The 20,616-nt window shown below is 45.8% G+C and overlaps 1 protein-coding gene across 1 annotated transcript; it reads left to right on the forward strand.

Moving 5' to 3' along the window:
• Positions 1-876: 876 nt before the first annotated feature.
• LOC136652528 (vomeronasal type-2 receptor 26-like) lies at positions 877-16,342 on the forward strand (the record flags this gene model as incomplete). Its single annotated transcript, XM_066629469.1, has 3 exons — positions 877-1,434; positions 14,990-15,116; positions 15,483-16,342. Coding segments are annotated over exons 1-3 (1,545 nt in total), but the record flags the coding sequence as incomplete, so codon positions are not given.
• Positions 16,343-20,616: the final 4,274 nt, after the last annotated feature.

The raw sequence follows: 20,616 nt of genomic DNA on the forward strand, positions 1-20,616 counted from the left end.
TTAACACCTTCTTTGTTTCATGCTGTATCATGATAATATGTCATTGCAACAAGTCAATAACATAATAACATGTCATTGGCTTTCAGAACAATTAGTGCCATAGGTCAGTTTTGAGTTAAGAAAATCCACTTTTTGTTCCATAAGGCAGTTGTTTTTATTTTCTGCTTAATTGGCCACAACTTTTGATAGAATACAGATATTCCAAAGCCATTTTGTTTCATTGCGTTCTGCATTAAATTACCTTTCCAATGATATATAACATGATGGTATTATTCATACATACCAATATTTTCACAATTTTGGTCACTAGTGTCAGCTTGTTGTCCCGCTAAAGCTTGATGCCCAGTGCAATTGCTACCCCCTGCACCCCCTTAGCTAAGCCACTGTCTATGGGGCTTCCTCCCAGGAAAGTGTGCATACAATTGCAGACTTACTATAATTTATTGAAGGGAATGTATACAAGGATACATTGTTCAGTATACTTAGCATCTCATTGATAAGCAAAAGTCTGGTTTGTAATAAATACTTTGGTTTGGAAAATGGTGGTTAATTTTCTAAGCTGTTCTGAGCCATGTTTTCCCCCATTAGATTACTTATGGCACGTATGAGAAACCAGCCACAAAAAATAATTTCCCTTCTCTATACTGGATGACAATAAGGGAAGGTACTCTGCACACCGGCATAGTCCAGCTACTGCTGCATTTCCAATGGACATGGATTGGTCTCATTGTTTCAGACGATGATAGTGGAGAAGGCTTCCTGCAGAGGCTGACACCATTGCTGACCCGGAACAGCATTTGTGTTGCATTCTTAGAAAGGACTGTCATTTTCAAGGATATTAATTCTGATACCAGTCAAAATGCATTATTGCAAAACATGTACAGGATACGCTCCACACTTTTATTCACTACAGCCAACGTTGTTATTGTTGACGGGGACTCTCAGACTCTGAAACCATTGGCAGTAGTTTTATACGTAGCTGAATTTATACGTAAACGTCTTATAGGGAAGGTTTGGATCACTTCCCCTCAGTGGGATTTCGTCAGCACTGATGACACTGACGGCTTCTGTGCAAAAACATTCCATGGTACTCTGTCTTTCACAACATCCACAAGGCCAGTACCAGGATTCCAGGACTTCCTTCAGACTCTAAAACCTAAAAAGTCACTTGCACATTTTCTCTGCTTTTTCTACAAACATGTATTCAGGTGTTGCAGTAATCTGAAAATTAAAACTTGTAAACACTGTACCGGAGAGGAGAAACTGGAGATCTTGCCTCAGATTGTATTTGAGATGGAGATGAGTGATGTGAGCTACCGTATTTACAATGGTCTCTATGCAGTAGCACATGCTTTAAATGCCATATATACGTCCAGGCCGAAAAGAATGCTGAACAGAGACACAGGCAAACCTTTGAACTTTGAACCCTGGCAGGTACATTCCTCACTGTATTGAAACACTTATGTATGGTGCTATCCCAAGCACAATTACTAGGAAGATAATTGGAGCACAGTGGAAATCACTTCTATGTAAACTTGCTGTGAATTGATTGGGTGGTGTGGGTGAAATCATGTTCCCAGACACATGGGGGGGCATATTGCTAAAGCTAAGCAGATCTGAAGCTTGCAGGGCTTTAATGACAGACCTCTTGTATATCCCAGGCACATTGCTTTACAGCCCAAGCCTATGCATGTCTACTCAGATGTAAGTCCATTAGCCCAGTTCTTGTCAATCTTCTGCTTCCTCACCATCTCCTGGTCCTGAACTGGCTCACCCTACTTCCGGATGGGTTCTGGCTCTATCTGCAGAAGGCTGAACATGTCCACATATTCGCCCCTCCAGATCTTTTCTTGATTGCTAGAGCCAAGTGACCACCCAAGGGGAGAGCCACGTCCCCATAGGAGACCTGGGGACGCTCAACCTGCTCCACACAACCTCCCAATGGCGCTCCAGGGGTGTCCAAAGGGGCCATCCCCAAGGGGGGGAAGCTGTCAGGCCCAGCACCCCAGGGGCCCAGACAGGGGGTGGGGGAGTGGCCACACCAACCAGTGCTACTGCAGCCTGTGCCAAACTGCCCTGGGCTCCCTGCTGGTATAAACCCCCCAGGAAATATGGGTTGGGCACCCCCCACTGAGACCAGGGCCACTACTGCGCACCAAGGACGGTGGAGGGTACTGCGAAGCCCTCCTGCTCATCCCATACCGCTCCTAAACTGCCACCTGCATCTAGTGCCATCTCACCTGAAGCGCTTGGCACCAGCTGTGCGCCCTTCTGCGCTAGCTGCGTGGCACCTGTGATCTCTACTTTGGGCATGTGGTCCCTTTGGGCGGAGGGTTCTGAAACATCAACAACCCCTTGGCCCCTCACATGCTTCCTAGGAGACAAAAGTTCACTGAGACGGGTACCGCACCCTTTCCTAGTAGACCTACGTAGCGAGGTAACTGTACCGGATACCCCACCCCTTCACCTTTCCCCGCACCACGAAGGACTTTCTCCTTCTCCCTAGGCTCAAAGCCTGCCAACAGCGCCCTCAGCTCGTTGTAATCCTCCTCCCCTTCCGAAGAAGAAACTGGAGGGGAAAGAGGGGGTGCAGGTCTCTTGGGGGCTTTCCCGCCCCTCTTTGGCTTCTCTTACCCATAGTGAGTCTGAAAGAGAAATGTCCCCCCACCACGTGTGCTAGAATTCACTGGAGGATACAAGTGCCCGAAAGCATAGAAAGCAGGGGAGGAGGCCCAAGCCCCCACAATGCTCCCACAATGCCTGCTTCACTCCTCTGGACCCTCAGGTGGATGGAGGAGCTGCAAGGCTTCCTCTTCACTCATGCGCCTCACGCAATGACGCCCTCTGCAGCGGGACTGCTGCCCGCCACACTGCCTCAGCCTCGCCGCTCAGGCCGCCCGGAATGTGCCGCTGCAGCCCGTCGACGATGTATGAAAGCTCGGCAGCCTCTTGCCTACCTGCTCCTGCTCACCCTCGCCTCATTGAGAGGCACACCTAGCCTCTTGGCAGGGCCAAGAGCCAGCCCAGTTCACTCCCACCGAGGACACGCCTGCCCTCGTTGCCGACCTGGAGCGCACTGAGCCCAGCCGGAGCTCGTGCTCCAGGCGGGCGCTTGGCCCCGCCTCCCCCAGCCGTGATAAACAATCGCGGCAGAAGCCTCAGCCAGGAAGCACGAGGCGGGCAGGGGGGTAATCAGCCGCTGGCACCAAATTGGCAGCAAGGGCATTTCTAATTACAAATCTTTTCTAATTCCGAACCTCTGGTGTCGGTGAACCTGGAGCCCCCGGAAGTGAAGGAAGCTGTGTTCCTCTTGCCTCTGGAGGCTCTTCTGAAGCCCATAGAGCATATATGCAACTGCCCATGGCCTCTGCGAGCTTCAGAATGAAGCCCAGAATCATTTAAAGTGATTTCTGGTTTTTGGTGAAAACCAGAAGTCACATTTAAACAAATTCAGGATTCATATGGAAGCCTGCAGAGGCTGAGGGCAGATGTACACATCCTCTGCAGGCTTCAGAAGAGCCTCTGGGAGTTTGGGGGGGGGGAACCGCCATTTCATTACCTGTGGGGGTTCCAAGAACAGAACCCCCTGTGGAAGGTGATAGGGGAGGCCAAGCGAGACTATGAGGAACGCATGGCCAGCAACATTAAGGGGAATAATAAAAGCTTCTTCAAATATGTTAGAAGCAGGAAACCCGCCAGAGAAGCGGTTGGCTCTCTGGATGGTGAGGGAGGGAAAGGGGAGATAAAAGGAGACTTAGAGATGGCAGAGAAATTAAATGAGTTCTTTGCATCTGTCTTCACGGCAGAAGACCTCGGGCAGATACCGCTGCCCGAACAGCCCCTCCTAACCGAGGAGTTAAGTCAGATAGAGGTTAAAAGAGAAGATGTTTCAGACCTCATTGATAAATTAAAGATCAATAAGTCACCGGGCCCTGATGGCATACACCCAAGGGTTATTAAGGAATTGAAGAATGAAGTTGCAGATCTCTTGACTAAGGTATGCAACTTGTCCCTCAAAACGGCCACGGTACCAGAAGATTGGAGGATAGCAAATGTCACGCCTATTTTTAAAAAGGGAAAGAGGGGGGACCCGGGAAACTATAGGCCGGTCAGCCTAACATCCATACCGGCTAAGATGGTGGAATGCCTCATCAAAGATAGGATCTCAAAACACATAGACGAACAGGCCTTGCTGAGGGAGAGTCAGCATGGCTTCTGTAAGGGTAAGTCTTGCCTCACAAACCTTATAGAATTCTTTGAAAAGGTCAACAGGCATGTGGATGTGGGAGAACCCGTGGACATTATATATCTGGACTTTCAGAAGGCGTTTGACACGGTCCCTCACCAAAGGCTACTGAAAAAACTCCACAGTCAGGGAATTAGAGGACAGGTCCTCTCGTGGATTGAGAACTGGTTGGAGGCCAGGAAGCAGAGAGTGGGTGTCAATGGGCAATTTTCACAATGGAGAGAGGTGAAAAGCGGTGTGCCCCAAGAATCTGTCCTGGAACCGGTGCTTTTCAACCTCTTCATAAATGACCTGGAGACAGGGTTGAGCAGTGAAGTGGCTAAGTTTGCAGACGACACCAAACTTTTCCGAGTGGTAAAGACCAGAAGTGATTGTGAGGAGCTCCAGAAGGATCTCTCCAGACTGGCAGAATGGGCAGCAAAATGGCAGATGCGCTTCAATGTCAGTAAGTGTAAAGTCATGCACATTGGGGCAAAAAATCAAAACTTTAGATATAGGCTGATGGGTTCTGAGCTGTCTGTGACAGATCAGGAGAGAGATCTTGGGGTGGTGGTGGACAGGTCGATGAAAGTGTCGACCCAATGTGCGGTGGCAGTGAAGAAGGCCAATTCTATGCTTGGGATCATTAGGAAGGGTATTGAGAACAAAACGGTTAGTATTATAATGCCGTTGTACAAATCGATGGTAAGGCCACACCTGGAGTATTGTGTCCAGTTCTGGTCGCCGCATCTCAAAAAAGACATAGTGGAAATGGAGAAGGTGCAAAAGAGAGCGACTAAGATGATTACGGGGCTGGGGCACCTTCCTTATGAGGAAAGGCTACGGCGTTTGGGCCTCTTCAGCCTAGAAAAGAGACGCTTGAGGGGGGACATGATTGAGACATACAAAATTATGCAGGGAATGGACAGAGTGGATAGGGAGATGCTCTTTACACTCTCACATAATACCAGAACCAGGGGACATCCACTAAAATTGAGTGTTGGGCGGGTTAGGACAGACAAAAGAAAATATTTCTTTACTCAGCGTGTGGTCAGTCTGTGGAACTCCTTGCCACAGGATGTCGTGCTGGTGTCTAGCCTAGACGCCTTTAAAAGGGGATTGGACAAGTTTCTGGAGGAAAAATCCATTATGGGGTACAAGCCATGATGTGTATGCGTAACCTCCTGATTTCGGAAATGGGTTATGTTAGAATGCCAGATGCAAGGGAGGGCACCAGGATGAGGTCTCTTGTTATCTGGTGTGCTCCCTGGGGCATTTGGTGGGCCGCTGTGAGATACAGGAAGCTGGACTAGATGGGCCTATGGCCTGATCCAGTGGGGCTGTTCTTATCTTCTTATGTTGTTATGTTGCAAATTAAGATTCTTCACTATCACTGTCCTTTCCAAGAAGGCCACACAAATGTCATTTGGAGCCAGCAGTGGTGTCAGCATCTGCAGAAAGCTTTCTCCATCATCATCATCTGAAACAATGAGGCTGATCCATGTCCATTTGAAATGTCGCAGTAGCCAGACTATTCCATTGTTCAAGATACTTTCTCTTGGTGCCATCCAATATACAGAAGGAAATTTACTGGTGCCTCGTATACACCAGTATACGAGGACTAGATGGGCCTATGGCCTATGGCTGGACTAGATGGGCCTATGGCCTGATCCAGTGGGGCTGTTCTTATGTTCTTATGTTCTAATACGGGCCGCCTGCATTACAAATTTAAATGTATTTTTAGTGTGTTGGGGTGGAGGGGTTGCATGTGGACCCTGACAATTCCCACTTTTGCCTCAGTGGTCTGTGAGGCTTGAAGGTTGGGAAGCACTGTTCTATGTGAAAGAGAAGTTGGAGGGCCTGGCAAATGGAGCAGATCTTTGGGGATGTGGCCGCAGTTCTTTAGGACTTTGCTGTGGTTCTACTCCTGATCTCACCACTACACAATATTCCAGTGGTTTGCAAACTTTTCACAGGTCCTAGAGGCTGCTGTCTGATTCACAAACACTAAGGTGTGTGGCTATAATGGTGGTTGGGCAGCAATGCCCCCACCCCCCAATTAGCAGCGTGTTTAACCCTTGATGCACAATCTGCCCTGTCAGTTTTGCAACCAATCAAAAATTGGGTCATGCCCCACTGGTGGGTTTCAGACTCACAGTTTGGGAACTACTGCACTATTTTAAACTGAAGAGTGTTTGCATTGACAGCTATTGGGAACTTTCTTTCCATTTAAGTGTTCACACAGGGGCATGATTGGAAGTGTAACTATAAGCCCTAAAGTCCTAAAGCCCCCCCCCATCCACCATTGTTCTGTTTATTAAATGTTGTTCCCACTGCTATTAAAATACCAACAGGCCATGTTTTATTTGTAGTATAATATGATTGGGCCCACCTGCGCAGCATTCCCTTATCAGTTTTATTTACCAGAGCGTAGCTGTTCTGTAATGAGGGGTGAAATCTGAACTGGAATCGCAGCAAAGGCAACACACATCTCACATCTCACCATGATCCCAGTTCAGACTGCCCTTCCCAAAATTACATACTGTTTGATCTTCGTAAACATGTATGTTATTCATTTCACAAGGACAATCAGGGAGGTGTTTAGGTACTCTGTAATTATCCAGTACTGTAATTTCCTTCCTTGGGTAGTCCGTAAGAAATACATCCGTATTTCTGAAGGAGATGGATTTATTCTGAACTGTGTCAGTGCTCAATGGTGGAACAAAGATTGATCAGGCATCTCTTCTTTAGCTCGCCACACCAGTCAAACATTTCAGGAGGAAACTCTGTGACCACACATGCTGCTTCCATGTGGCTCCAGAGTGAGGTTCTATCAAGGCACCTGCCATAGAGATATCATTGTAGCTGGAACTGTAGTTCAGGATGCAGAAGTTCAGATGCAGCTGGGTTAGACATGCTTTTGCAGCCCTGTGGTTGTTTTTGCTCTTGATGCTGCTGCTTCTCCCTTCTCTTGTCTGTTGGGAGAAGGTGCCCAGTAAATGTGAATTTGAAGGAAGCTATGGGGATACTAGGCTAGGAGATGCTATCATTGGTGGGGTCCTCTCTCTTATTTGTTCTATACACACTGCAATCAATTTTCAGAGACTACCAGCAATGGAGGGAGTCAATTTCACGTAAGTTATTTTGTGTTTGGTGGCCATCACTCTACTTGAAACATGAAGACTAGGGAACAAAAGACTGCACTGGGGTGGCATTTCAACAGGTGCAGCTTGCCGGGAAGAACAGTTTGGGGATGGGGCTGTGGCATGGCCAGGAAGGGAGTGGAGAGCATTGAAAGCAGCTCTGTTTATATCCTACCCCTTTCCTGGCCACAGACTAAGTGCATTTATCCACTTGGACTTGCAACAACAAAATCACTGGCACAGGTCTGAGTAGATCCATTGCGGCAGCTAAGAATTACTTCAAGACAGAGGAAGAAATGTTCCCTTATGTAATCATTTTTGTTCTGGTCAGATGAACAACTCCATTCCTGCACCCCAGTTCCTGAGTGAGGTTCCTGTGAGGTTCCATCAGGATGCCAGCCACAGAGATATCATTGTAGCTGGAACTGTAGTTCAGGATGCAGAAGTTCAGCTGCAGCTGGGTTAGACACGCATTTGCAGCCCAGTGGTTGTTTTTGCTCTTCTTGCTGCTTCTTCTCCCTTCTCTTGTCTGTTGGGTGGGGTTGGGGCAATGCCATGGTCAGGAAGAGAGCGGATATCTTTGAAAGCACCTCCATTTATATCCTATCTCCCTTTCTGGCCACAAACTACCTACACATATCCGCTTGGACTTGCAGCAGCAAAATCACAGTCACAGTAGATCCATTGCAGCAGCTAAGACTTACTTCAGGACAAAGAAAGAAATGTCCCCTTACACAATTATTTTTGTTCTGCTCAGATGAACAACTCCATTGCTGCACCCCTCTTCCTTACACCTCTTTAGTTTTGTTTCCTTTTCTCATTGTACTTGGAATGATGTTTTTCACTGTACAAGCAAATATCCAATATTGTAGGTGTCATTGTCCCCTAAAATTGAGTGCTGTGCAAACCAGCACTAAAAAGACATTGTTCTTAATGGAACAAGAACCTGACAATGACTGCCCAGAATACACTGCTCTGATTGACAATAGCTGTCAGTCATGCCCAAGATGAACAAAACTATAGCAAAAGAGTACTCAAGGAAATGCCATTGTGGGTGGTACTACTGTAAATGTATATGTGGCGCACATGACAATGTGCTAGACCTTATCTTTGCCTCAATGTCAATCTAATTTCAGAATAGAGTACAAACATTATCAGCATGTCCTGGCCTTCCTTTTTGCCATTCATGAGATCAATAGGAATCCCAACCTCTTGCCCAACGTGACCTTGGGCTTTAAAATCTATGACAACTTTTTTGAAGGAATGGCCACATCTAAGTCCATCCTGGATCTACTCTTCAAACAACAAAGGAATGTACCCAATTACAAGTGTGGTAAGAAAGGTGATGTCTTGTCTGTCATTGGGGGATTCACGGTAGAGTATGTCATCCAAATGGCCAACATTCTTAGTCACTACAAGTTTCCACAGGTATGTACATTCAGATGCATGAATGGGTGGCATAAAACCGCTCTTCACTTCTTATATTATTTGGGACTTTATCAGTGAATGCCTTTTTTTAGCTTGAAAAGTATTGCAAAGGGGCAATGCAGTGCAATAATTAAATCGTTTTTTCAGAAGAAATAACCATTTGAGGAGGTTCTTGAGATCTCAGTTGTATAGGAGGACATAACATGACTGATCTGTAACCCAGATGTGGGCAGAGAGACCTCCAGCTCATAATAATAATAATAATAATAATAATAATAATAATAATAATAATAATAATAGTCGGGGTCGCTGCCTCCCTCCCACCCTGACTGACCTGGAGAGGCTGGGGGAGGGACCCCCCCACTGACAGCAACAGCCAAAGAGGAGGAGGAGAGGCTGCCTGGACCCTGGGCGCACCCGCCCAGCTGCCTGTTCCACCAAACACGAGGGAAAGAAGGGAGGAAGGGACCAGAGCCGCAGGCCCCTGTAAGGAAGTGGGAGGAGGGTGAGGGAGGAAGGGGGGAGCAGAGAGGGCTTCATAACAGAGGCCTGTGATGAGGATCAGGAGGGCAAGGTGTGGAGCGGTTCCTGCTGCCCCACTGGTGAACACCACCCTCAAGAGACAGAGAGGAGGAGAAGGGTGCTGTGACCCCTTCCCTTTGGTCACCCAGCTGAGGCTCCTGAGGCACTCCCCTCCACCCTTCGTTAGGCCTCCTCTCCCTTGCTGGGAAGGCCTGGGAGGAAGGGAACCGAGCTCCACGGACGACATCCGCCTCGCCCCCACACGAAGCCTGACAATACTAATGTTGGTATTTATATACCGCCTTTCTTGGGCATCAGATTTCTCCTCAGACTTTAATTCAAGGTGGTTTGCATAGCAAGGTTTTCCAAACCCCGTAGGGACCTTTATAATAGAATAGTTCTGATCTTTCATAGAAAGCCTCATTCCAGCTGAATTCCTTCCCAGTCTGGCCTCCCTCTGGCTGCTTCGCCTCCAATGCAACTTGACAGCAACTCCTCCCTGCCACTGATGGTCAACTCCTTATCAGCATGTCGAGAGCTCCCAGATACTTCTGGTTGTTCCGAACTGGTGTCCCCAGATCTTCAGGCATACAAGGCAGCAGCTCCACCACTGAGCCAGACCTCCTGCCCTAAACATGCTTTTCAGTGTATAGCACCCAGGTTTGAATCCCAAGAAAATGTGTCATAAATGCAGCCAGTTATATATACTGTTCTTAAGCTTAAGCACGCCAATCCTATCACACAAATTTCAATATTGCTTAGTCATGTCTCATATTCTAGCGATACAAACCATAGAAGTGATTTTAATCTTTTAAAAAATGGGAACTTGAAGCTCGGCAAAACAATAGCTTGATCTGAATCAAACATGTTACCCATTTCAGGACATTAAGTGATGGCTTGTGGACAAGGTAAAAGGAAACGTGTTGTAACTCATTTGGAGCACAACCCTATGCATGACTACTCAGAAGTACACAAGTAAGTCTCATTGTGTTCTATGGGCAGTGGCATAGCTAATGATTGTGTAGTCCAGTGCTAAGTTCAAAATGTTTCCCCAGAAGTGATGTCACAACTGGAAGTGATGTCACACCCTGGCTTTAAAAAAAGTGAAAACTGGAAGAACACACCTCCTCCTCCAGCAGCTCACCACCCACTTGCTCTGCTGCCTCAGTGGCATTGCTAAGGCATCTGTTTGCTACCTGGGGTCAAAGTTGTTTTTATTTTCTGCTTAATTGGCCACAACTTTTGATAGAATACAGATATTCCAATGCCATTTTTTTTCATCGTATTCTGCATTAAATTACCTTTCCAATGATATATAACATGATGCTATTATTCATACATACCAATATTTTCACAACTTTGGTCACTAGTGTCATGCTCAGCTTGCTGTCCTGCTAAAGCTTGATGCCTGGTGCAACTGCTACCCCCTGTACCCCCTTAGCTAAGCCACTGCCTATGGGGCTTCCTCCCAGGAAACTGTGCATACAATTACAGACTTACTATAATTTAATGATGGGAATGTATAGACAGATACATTATTCAGTACACTTAGCATATCATTGATAAGCAAAAGTCTGGATTGTACAATAAGTACTTTAGTTTGGAAAACGGTGGTTAATTTTCTAAGCTGTTATAAGCCATGTTTTCCCCCATTAGATTACTTATGGTACGTATGAGAAACCAGTCACAAAAAATAATTTCCCTTCTTTATACTGGATGGCAATAAGGGAAGGTACTCTGCACACCGGCATAGTCCAGCTACTGCTGCATTTCCAGTGGACATGGATTGGTCTCATTGTTTCAGACGATGATAATGGAGAAGGCTTTCTGCAGAGGCTTACACCACTGCTAACCCGGAACAGCATTTGTGTTGCCTTCTTAGAAAGGACTGGAGCCAAGGATCTTAATTCAGATCCCACTCAAAATACATTCTTGCAAAATATATGGAGGATACGCTCCACACTTTTATCCACGACAGCCAACGTTGTTATTGTTGACGGGGACTCTCAGACTCTGGAACCATTGGAACTCCTTTTATATCTAGCTGAATTTATACATAAACATCTTATAGGGAAGGTTTGGATCACGTCACCTCAGTGGGATTTCGTCAGCACTGTTTACACTGAGGGCTTCTGTGCAAAAACATTCCATGGGACTTTGTCTTTCACAACCTCCGTGAAGGCCGTGCCAGGATTCCAAGACTTCCTTCAGACTCTAAAGCCTAAAAAGTCACTTGCACATTTTCTCTGCTTTTTTTACAAATTTGCATTCAGGTGTTGCGGTGATGTGAAAATTAAAACTTGTAAACACTGTACCGGAGAGGAGAAACTGGAGAGCCTGCCTCAGACTGTATTTGAGATGGAGATGAGTGATGTGAGCTACCGTATTTACAATGGTCTCTATGCTGTAGCACATGCTTTAAATGCCATATATACGTCCAGGCCGAAAAGAATGCTGAACGGAGACACAGGCAAACCTTTGAACATTGAACCCTGGCAGGTATATTCCTCACTGTATTGAAACAGTTATGTATGGTGCAATCCCAAGCACAATTACTAGGAAGATAATTGGAGCACAGTGGAAATCACTTCTATGTAAACTTGCTGTGGATTGAGTGGGTGGTGTGGGTGAAATCATGTTCCCAGGCACATGGGGGGGGGCATATTGCTAAAGCTAAGCAGATCTGAAGCTTGCAGGACTTTGATGACAGACCACTTGGATATCCCATGCACATTGCTTTACAGCCCAAGCCTATGCATGTCTACTCAGATGTAAGTCCATTGCGTTCAATGGGGTTGACTCCTAGGAAACCTAATAGGGTTGATGCCTTAAGTTCCAAAATGTAAGAAAAGTGGAATATAACAGGAACGTGTGATTCAAGCCACAGGTGAGACAGAACTGCCCCTTTGTAGCCCATGGAAAAGTGCCACAGCTGCCCCGCCTGCTTCCACCTGATGAGGCTCTCTTTACAACCGAGAAAGCAGAAGCAAGGAGAGGCTCCTCAAGTGTAAGCAGGCAAGTTTACAGCACCAATGAGCTGCACTGTAGCCCCAAGTAAAGGAACAATTGTTCCCTGACCTTGACAAGGCCTCTGTGACTACACTGCAGGATGCAGAGCAGGCCCCATTGGCATAGTTGCATCAGTGCTGCAAAGTTTGGATTGGGCCCATAGATGTGGACAAGTTGGATATGATGGTTAGCTGAGAGGAGAGGAAGATGAGGAAGATCTGCCAAGCGTATTCTAATACGTTTCAATAAATGAAAAAAGTTCTTTTAACTTGAACATCTCAGGTTTACAGGTGCCTTTTCTGACCAGGGGTTTGGTAACACAGTCCGCAATATATATTGAAGGTATCAGGTGTTTTTTATTTTTGTCCAATCTAGATGCACTTTTTTTTTGAAGAATGTCCACTTTAACAATGGTGCTGGCCATGAAGTCTGGTTTGCCAAAGAGGGACTGTCTTCTGGACTTGAAGTCATCAACTGGGTCACTTTCCCCAATCAATCCTTCCTTAAGATCCCAGCTGGAAAGTTTTCTCCAAGTCAAGATTTTACCATCCATGATGAGGCCATTGTGTGGAATAGCAGATTTCAGCAGGTAGGGCTGAAAATCCTTCAGCAAGGTGACCTCTTCATTTGCTTGGGAACATTCCTGAACATGACAGCATTCCTGGAGGCATGCATTGCATGCTATGGTGGGGGCAGGATGGAGAGGCCTTTGAGATGTAAAGGAGCATACTTTCCCCTGACCTCTGTATAGACCCCTTTACAGCCTAGTGGTCTCCTTTTACCTATGCCAGCTCTATAACTGGTATCAGCCCGAGGAGAGCCCGAGAGTGGGGAAGCTTGAAAACTAGGGGATAGGATTTGACATGCATGACTCCCACCAGATCAACCCCTTCCCTCCCTGACCGACCCCTGTTCCTCCCCTGAAGTGCCCAATTACTCCTCCTCTCTGCCCAATACCCAACCCTGCCAACAACTTACTTGAGTCTCCATTTATGGCAGCCAGAATGTGTCCTGCAATGCTGGAATGTGAGTCCTAGCAGTGCAGGGTGACCAAAGGATTTTACCCCTGAAGTGCAATTGTATACCTGACTACTCAGAAATAAGTCTCACTAGGTTGAATTGGGCTTACTGCCGGGAAAGTGTATATAGGATTGCAGCCTTACAGTCACAGTTGGTATTGTACAAGTCTTGAAGGAATGCTGAAACAAGCCATTAGTACATATACCTAAAGTTATTATCCAAATGAATTTTAACTGATCTATTTTCCCCAAACATCCCAGAAGCTCTAAATCTATCCGCACTTACCTCGAGTAAGACCCATTGACTATCACTGTTAAAAGCATATACATGCTTTTAAAATTACAGATCTGAAACATTTCCCCAACTTACATACCATGGTAGCATAAAGTCTATTAAAAATAGAATGCACATTGAAATGAATGGGGACCCATCCAAAATTGGGTCGCAACTCACCTAATGTGTGCTGACCAACAGTTTGAGAAACACTGAATTAGACTGCAGCCTTAGAGTCACAGATCGGTATTATCCAGGTTTTGTAGGATTGCTACGACTACACCATTAGTACACATGACTAAAGTAAATATCCTCATCCACTTTAATCTAAACTTGTACTGGGTCTTTCCTGTCCTCTACAGACACAGAATAAAATCATTTTAAACATATTTACAAGGCACATAGCCTATCAAGTTGATTAATCAAATATCTATATTGAGGAAAAGATGGTTAATAAATATACCTATATTGAGAAAAATATCAGATAGCTGGGGTTTGAGTTGGGCCCCACTCACAGGAGGGCCCCACCTTTTCACAAGTTGAAACACACAGAAAGAAGGAGGATGTCCCTAGTCTTGAGTAATAAAAGACAGCTTCCTCTTATGTCCCATTCTTTTTATTCTTAGATGCTACCCCATTCAGAATCTAATTGCTATTGGGCACTCGTGTACCATGGAGGGTAAAGGGGGACAGACGTCCCAGGGTTCCACCCCTCTACCCCCTGCCAGCATCCATCCCTCAATCCATGCCTCCCGACCACCACTTTCACCACTTTCAGCTGCCCTTCAGAGACCTTCTGGGGGCCGGGGAAGTTGCATATGGTCTCCTCCTGCCTCCAGAGGCCTTCTGAATCCTCTGGAAGGCTTCTAAAAGCCCTTATGTTTAAAGCCCTTATAAGAACTCCAGAGGGCCAGAGGAGACCACGTGTGACCTGGACGCGATGGTAAGGGGTGGCAACCGGTGAGGGGGGCAGTATTCTCTGATCCTGACACCAGGCAGCACAGGGGCCAGGAATGCCAGTGCAATTGCCAATTCCCTGATGAAATAAAAGCACGCTGAGTTTTCTGCTAGCAGAAAGGCACTTTGGGATTAAACCAAATCCTGGTGTATTTCCTACTTCTTTTGGACTGTGCTCTGAACTGCTTTGAGACCCAGTAGGAAAAACAAATCTCTCTGCCGACTCTCCATGTAGTCAAATACCACAGGAGTCTACAGCAAGTCACTGGCAAAAGGGGAGTTCTCTGTTGCTGGTCAGGATCAAGTTGATCTCCTGTTCTTGATAAGCTGAAGTGCACTGAAAGAGAAGGATGGTCATGGTGGTGGGCATCAAATGTTTGCTTCAGCGTTTCTTCCCCTTCTTTCTTCTTAGAATCCGCCTGGTTCAACCTGTGTTGAGAGCTGCCGTGTCGGACACAGCAAGACGGTTCGAGAAGGGAAAGCCCTCTGTTGCTATGATTGTACTTCGTGTCCAGATGACATGATATCTAACCAGACAGGTGATTGACAGTGCCCTGAATTTACAGGAAATATTTGCAAATATTTGTCCACCCTAACACCATAACATATGCCTAGGTATGGTCTGTTCTTCTCTGAATACTTAAATCATGATGCACGGTTTCTTAAAGGGAAACTGGTTACAATGATAACAAGGGAGGAACCTTGAAAGACCTCAGAGGCAGTCCATTACACAGTTCAGTGTACTTAACTCCACTGGTGCCTGTCACTTGCTGCATTTTGTCATTCCCCTGATACTAAGCATTGTTCACAAGGAAAATGAGGAATTCTTGTCCAACGTTTGCTTTCAAGCTTCCATCATTCTTCTGGATTCATAGAGCTACTGACACTCTCTTTGTCCTTTTCAGATGCAGCTCATTGCGTCAAATGCCCAGAAGATCAGTACCCAAACAAGAACCAAGATCAATGTATCCCCAAACAGACAGCCTTCCTAAACTACGAGGAACCCTTAGGAATTGGTTTGGTTTCTATTGCTTTTTCCTTTACAGCAATGACAGTTATGGTGATACTGATCTTCTTAAAGAACTGGAACACTCCCATTGTCAAAGCCAACAATCAAAACCTCACCTGCATTCTTCTCAGCTCCATCCTGCTTTGCTACCTTTCCTCCCTTCTCTTCCTTGGAAAACCTAGCAAGGTGTCCTGCCTTCTCCGACAATCAGCTTTTGGCATCATTTTCTCTGTGGCTGTTTCTTGTGTTTTGGCAAAAACTGCCACTGTGGTCCTGGCCTTCATGGCCACCCAGCCAGGGAACAGGATGAGGAAATGGCTGGGGGAAAAAGTGGCCCACTCCATTGTTCTTTCCTGTTCCCTCATTCAAGTGGGGATTTGCACTGTATGGCTGTACACCTCTCCTCCTTTTCCAGATGTTGACATGCACTCCCAGACTGAGCACATCATAGTGGAGTGTAATGAAGGGTCAATCATCATGCTCTATTCTGTCCTGGGCTACGTTGGTTTTCTGGCCCTAACCAGCTTCACAGTCGCTTTCCTTGCCCGAAAACTGCCAGATACTTTCAATGAAGCCAAATCCATCACCTTCAGCATGCTGGTCTTCTGCAGTGTGTGGGTCTCCTTCATTCCTGCTTACCTGAGCACCAAGGGGAAAGACGTGGTGGCCGTGGAAGTCTTTGCCATCCTGGCCTCCAACACTGGCCTCCTGACTTGCATTTTTCTCCCTAAATGCTATGTTATTGTGCTAAAACCAGATCTCAACTCCAAGCAGCTGCTAACAGAGAAAAGAAGTAATTAAATCGGATTCTAAGATGATAGTTGTTTTGCATGTTTTTCTCTCTATATGTATCCATACAGTATGAATACTGGATCACAGCATATCACATTTTTAATCATCCTGATTCTTTAGAATCCACAATGTGGGGTGAGAAATCATTTCAGAAGCAATAATTGCACCTCCTGGGTAGCTATCCACGGATAATGTTAATAATGCAAGATACAACCCAGAAGTCAAAATGTGGAAACAAGGAAATACCAAGTTCATATTAAAGGCATGATGCTAAGACAGCACAGGTGACCAAAAGAACCCAATGGTTTCCATCCTCTAAGAATCGTCCTCCAAGAAGTCCTTCCTTCACAAGAGGAACAGTTTTTCCAAGTAGGGACCTTTATAGCCTACTTGACTATTGGAAATTTGCATGCAGTATCTACTTTTTTTTCCAGTCATGGATATTTCTGGTCATGATGCAATAACCCAGCTTCTTCTGAACATTATGATGCGCTGCTTCTCAGTCATGTTACTTAGAACTGGTTGTTTTCTTTCAACTTTCATCATCTAGTTCTCGGCCACTTAGTCATAATGAGCTCTAGGCTGGTGCATCAGATCAGAATACGCACCCTACTCTGCTGCACTGGTGGGGTCGCTGGGTCAGAAAGAGAAAGATCTCAATATACCTTCAGAGGCATCAGAGGGGTGTGTGTGTGGAAGGTGTGTACCAGACCAGATGACACCCTCAGGGGCATGGCACCACTAGTGGCCAACATTTTGGAAACTTTTGGAAAATGTGTATTTCTGAATAAAAGCACAATGTTATATATCATTGGAATAATAATTTCATGAAGAACATAATGAAACAAACCATGTTGATTTATCTGTATTCTGTCATATATTATGGCCAACTAATCTGAAAAAGAGAACACAACTGCCTTATGTAACAAAAGTGAATCTCTTAAACTCAAAACTGACCAATGAGACAGATTGTTCCAAGAGCCTATGATGTGTTATTGTGACTCAGCAGGCAACCAATAAGGTGCTCATATGCAGAGATGGGCAAGTGAAGCACAGCTTGACCTGAGTCAAGTTAATGAGTCTCCACCCCCTTTAACCTGACACAAAAAGGAGCCCTAACAAGCAGTGGCATAGTTACCTCATTTGACACCCAGGGCCCATCAATTGTTGTCACCCCATAAAACATCATTCATTCATTCATTCCTTCCTTCACATTTTTATACCACTTTTCCTCTAAGCAGCTCAGGGTGGTGTGCAAGGTTCCTCTCCTTATTTTGTCCTCACAACCCTGTGAGGTAGGTGAGGAAGGTGAGAGATAGTAATGTTCATGACATGAAGTGAATAATAATAAAGGCAGAAAATAAATGCAGTGAATATTTCCCCACAAGCAACGCATGAAATTCTGCAGCAAATGGTGTATTACATGATGGTATTATTCCTCAAAGTCATGATTTCTAGAATTTTAGACACTTGGGTGTCACCCACCCCCCACTCCCCCGAGGACGTCTCATTGACCTGTTTTGAGTTAAGGCAGTGATTCTCAAACTTTTAACACTGGGACCCACTTTTTAGAATGACAATCTGTCCGGGACCCACCAGAAGTGCTGTCATGACTGGAAGTTGCATGATAAAGCAAAATAAAAAAAAATAATTCAAAATAAAATTAAAGAAAAACAAATAATTAAATAAGGGGAAGCCAGCCCTGTTTCACCAAGTGAATATTCTCTGTAGCCTGTCTGCTATAACATCCCCTCCCCCAATAGTGAGATTTCCAGCCCTCCCAGTGCCCAGTTCAGTGTAAGTTTTTATATTTCAAGCATATCACTATCAGGACCCACCCGGCTTTACAAGTCTAAAAACAAAGAAAAATTGACCTTACCAGCTGACGCCTCTGTTCCATTATTTTGGGGTTGGGGGGTGCTGCCTTCTGGAGCATTGGTTGAGCTCTGCTTTCATCGGATTGGGACCATGTAGCTAGCCTTGCATTCCCCTTTGCCTGACTTGACCAGCAGCCAAGGCACGGTTGCTTACTCGTGAGTAAACCTGACATGTGGCTTACTTTTGCTTTCCATAGGGCTCAATACATTTGTCTGCTTGGAGGGAGGGACTTCCTTCTTAGGTGTTTTTTGGGGGTTGTTTTCATTGGATAGGAACCATTCTGGTGCCTTTGGATTCCTCTCAGTCTGCTCTTTCAAAGGGACTAAGGAAAGTTTGCCTACTCATAAGTAAACATGCAATATGTCTCAATTTCACTTTCCATAGGGCTTCATGCATTTTTGGGATTCCTGTTTTTTGGCCATAACATTTGATGGAAAGGAGATACATTACCCCATTTTTTCCCACTGCATTCAGCTAGAAATTCAGCATCCAACGGTATGTAGCACGATGGGGTTATTCCTAACCTCTGCGATGTTAGCTATGTTGGGTCCCTTGTCCGACCCCTGCCTTATCTGGCTGCAGGCCAGGAGCAGAACCGCCTAGACACAGAGCCACCACTGCCTCTCCAGCTGACCAGACAAGACACAGGCCAGCTGGATGGGAGAGACTGTCCCACAGAGCTCACCTGACCAGAGCAGGTAGCAGGGCAGGGTCACCATTAACCACCAAAGAGGAGGGAAGCAGGCTAGGGTCAGGGCCCTTTTAAGCCTATAGAGGGAGGAAGGGGAGGAGTCGAGGGTGTGGCTGGGGTGAATAAAATCAGAGAAGCCTGTGATGACAGGCAGTTCTGGAGAGGGAAGTCAGGAGCTCCTGCCTGAAGACCAAAGGCCTTAGGTCCTGCCTCCAGGGAGGAGGACAAGGGTATCGTGAACCCCTCTCCCTGACTTGGTCTGAGGCTTCCCCTGCAAGGAACCCCAGGGAGGTGGACACCCCACCCAGGCGTCCCAAGAGACCATCCAGTTGACCCTCGGCAGCCAGCTGGGTGACCCCAAGAGACCCCCTTTTGGGGCACCCCTAACAGGTCATATGTGGTGTCGCTCCCCAAGGGTGGTACTTGGGGTGGACCACCCCCCTGCTGCTCGCTAGCTACACTGCTGCTAACAAGCAGACTTTCTGAGTTGCCGAGGGCATTTTGGGGACTTTAAAAGACTCCAGTCCCAAGTTTTTCTGCAAAATTGTCAGCTGTGCCTCTGTGGACAAAAATGGAGCTGCTGCCAGGGTGCGTGCGTGTGCGTGCGCGTGCGTGCGTGTGTGCATGTTGCAGTTCTCATTTGATACTCCCCTGCTATCCCCATCCCATCTGTAAACAAGGTGGAAGGGGGTGGAACAAACTGCGTGAGAGTAGGGACAGAAGCAGTAAGAGGCAGTGTTGCAAGGTCGAGAGCAAAGTTCAAAAGCAAACTCAGTAGTCAAGAATGGTGATTGTCTACAAGCTTTATTCATTGCCAGCAACGGGCCTCTTGGGGACTCCTGTCCAAATGAGGAGAGCAATGAGAGCTATGTGGGAACTCTCAGTGCCTGCAGAGAAAAGCAATGTTCCAGTGTGAACCCTTTGTTTAAATAGTATTTTGGCTTCTTTGTTTGAAAATCTCACACTGTCATTGGCTGGGGTTATGACATCAGAGATAGAGCACTTTACAAACATCTGATTGGCTAGTTTCAAGTTACAACTGAAAACATACATTGAGACATATATTTTAACAACCACTAGATGGCACTGTTTACTCAATTACTACTGGCCTTTGGTATGTCTTTGCTTATCTCTGGCCATTCCTCACTGGCCTGACCCTGACATGTTTCAAACAGCCATCTGCTTATCTATTCAACATTCTTTGTACCAGACACTGTGGAGCTGTGTGCCAACATTGTTTAAACCAAGTCCTCTTTAGTTGTGATTCTCCATATGTGTACTGTTACCTTTGGGTATAAAACTATACAAAACAAACTTAGTTGTAAATAAAGATTTTAAGAGACTTTCCTCCTTATTTTAATTAAATCTAGCTCCTTCTGCCAGTGTTTACCTCTTGACAGAGATTCTTAGGAACGTTTTGCCAATTAGAGCTTTTCATATTATCTGGTTCCTGTCCATTCCTGCCTCCATTTGTCAAACAAGATAAGAAGTTGCATTACTAAGACTTCCTCATTAAAATGTTCCTAATTGGGTGTCTTCTTAGCCCCACACTCTGATTTATGTTGTCAAGAGATATGTTTTTCCAATTAGTTGGAGCAAGCCATCCTGCTTCCTGACTACTAAATCTCTTTTTGACATGAAACTTTGCTATATTGGCTCCTCCCAGCCT

Source organism: Tiliqua scincoides, chromosome 5 (assembly GCF_035046505.1).
Source record: "Tiliqua scincoides isolate rTilSci1 chromosome 5, rTilSci1.hap2, whole genome shotgun sequence".
NCBI classification, from domain to species: domain Eukaryota; kingdom Metazoa; phylum Chordata; class Lepidosauria; order Squamata; family Scincidae; genus Tiliqua; species Tiliqua scincoides.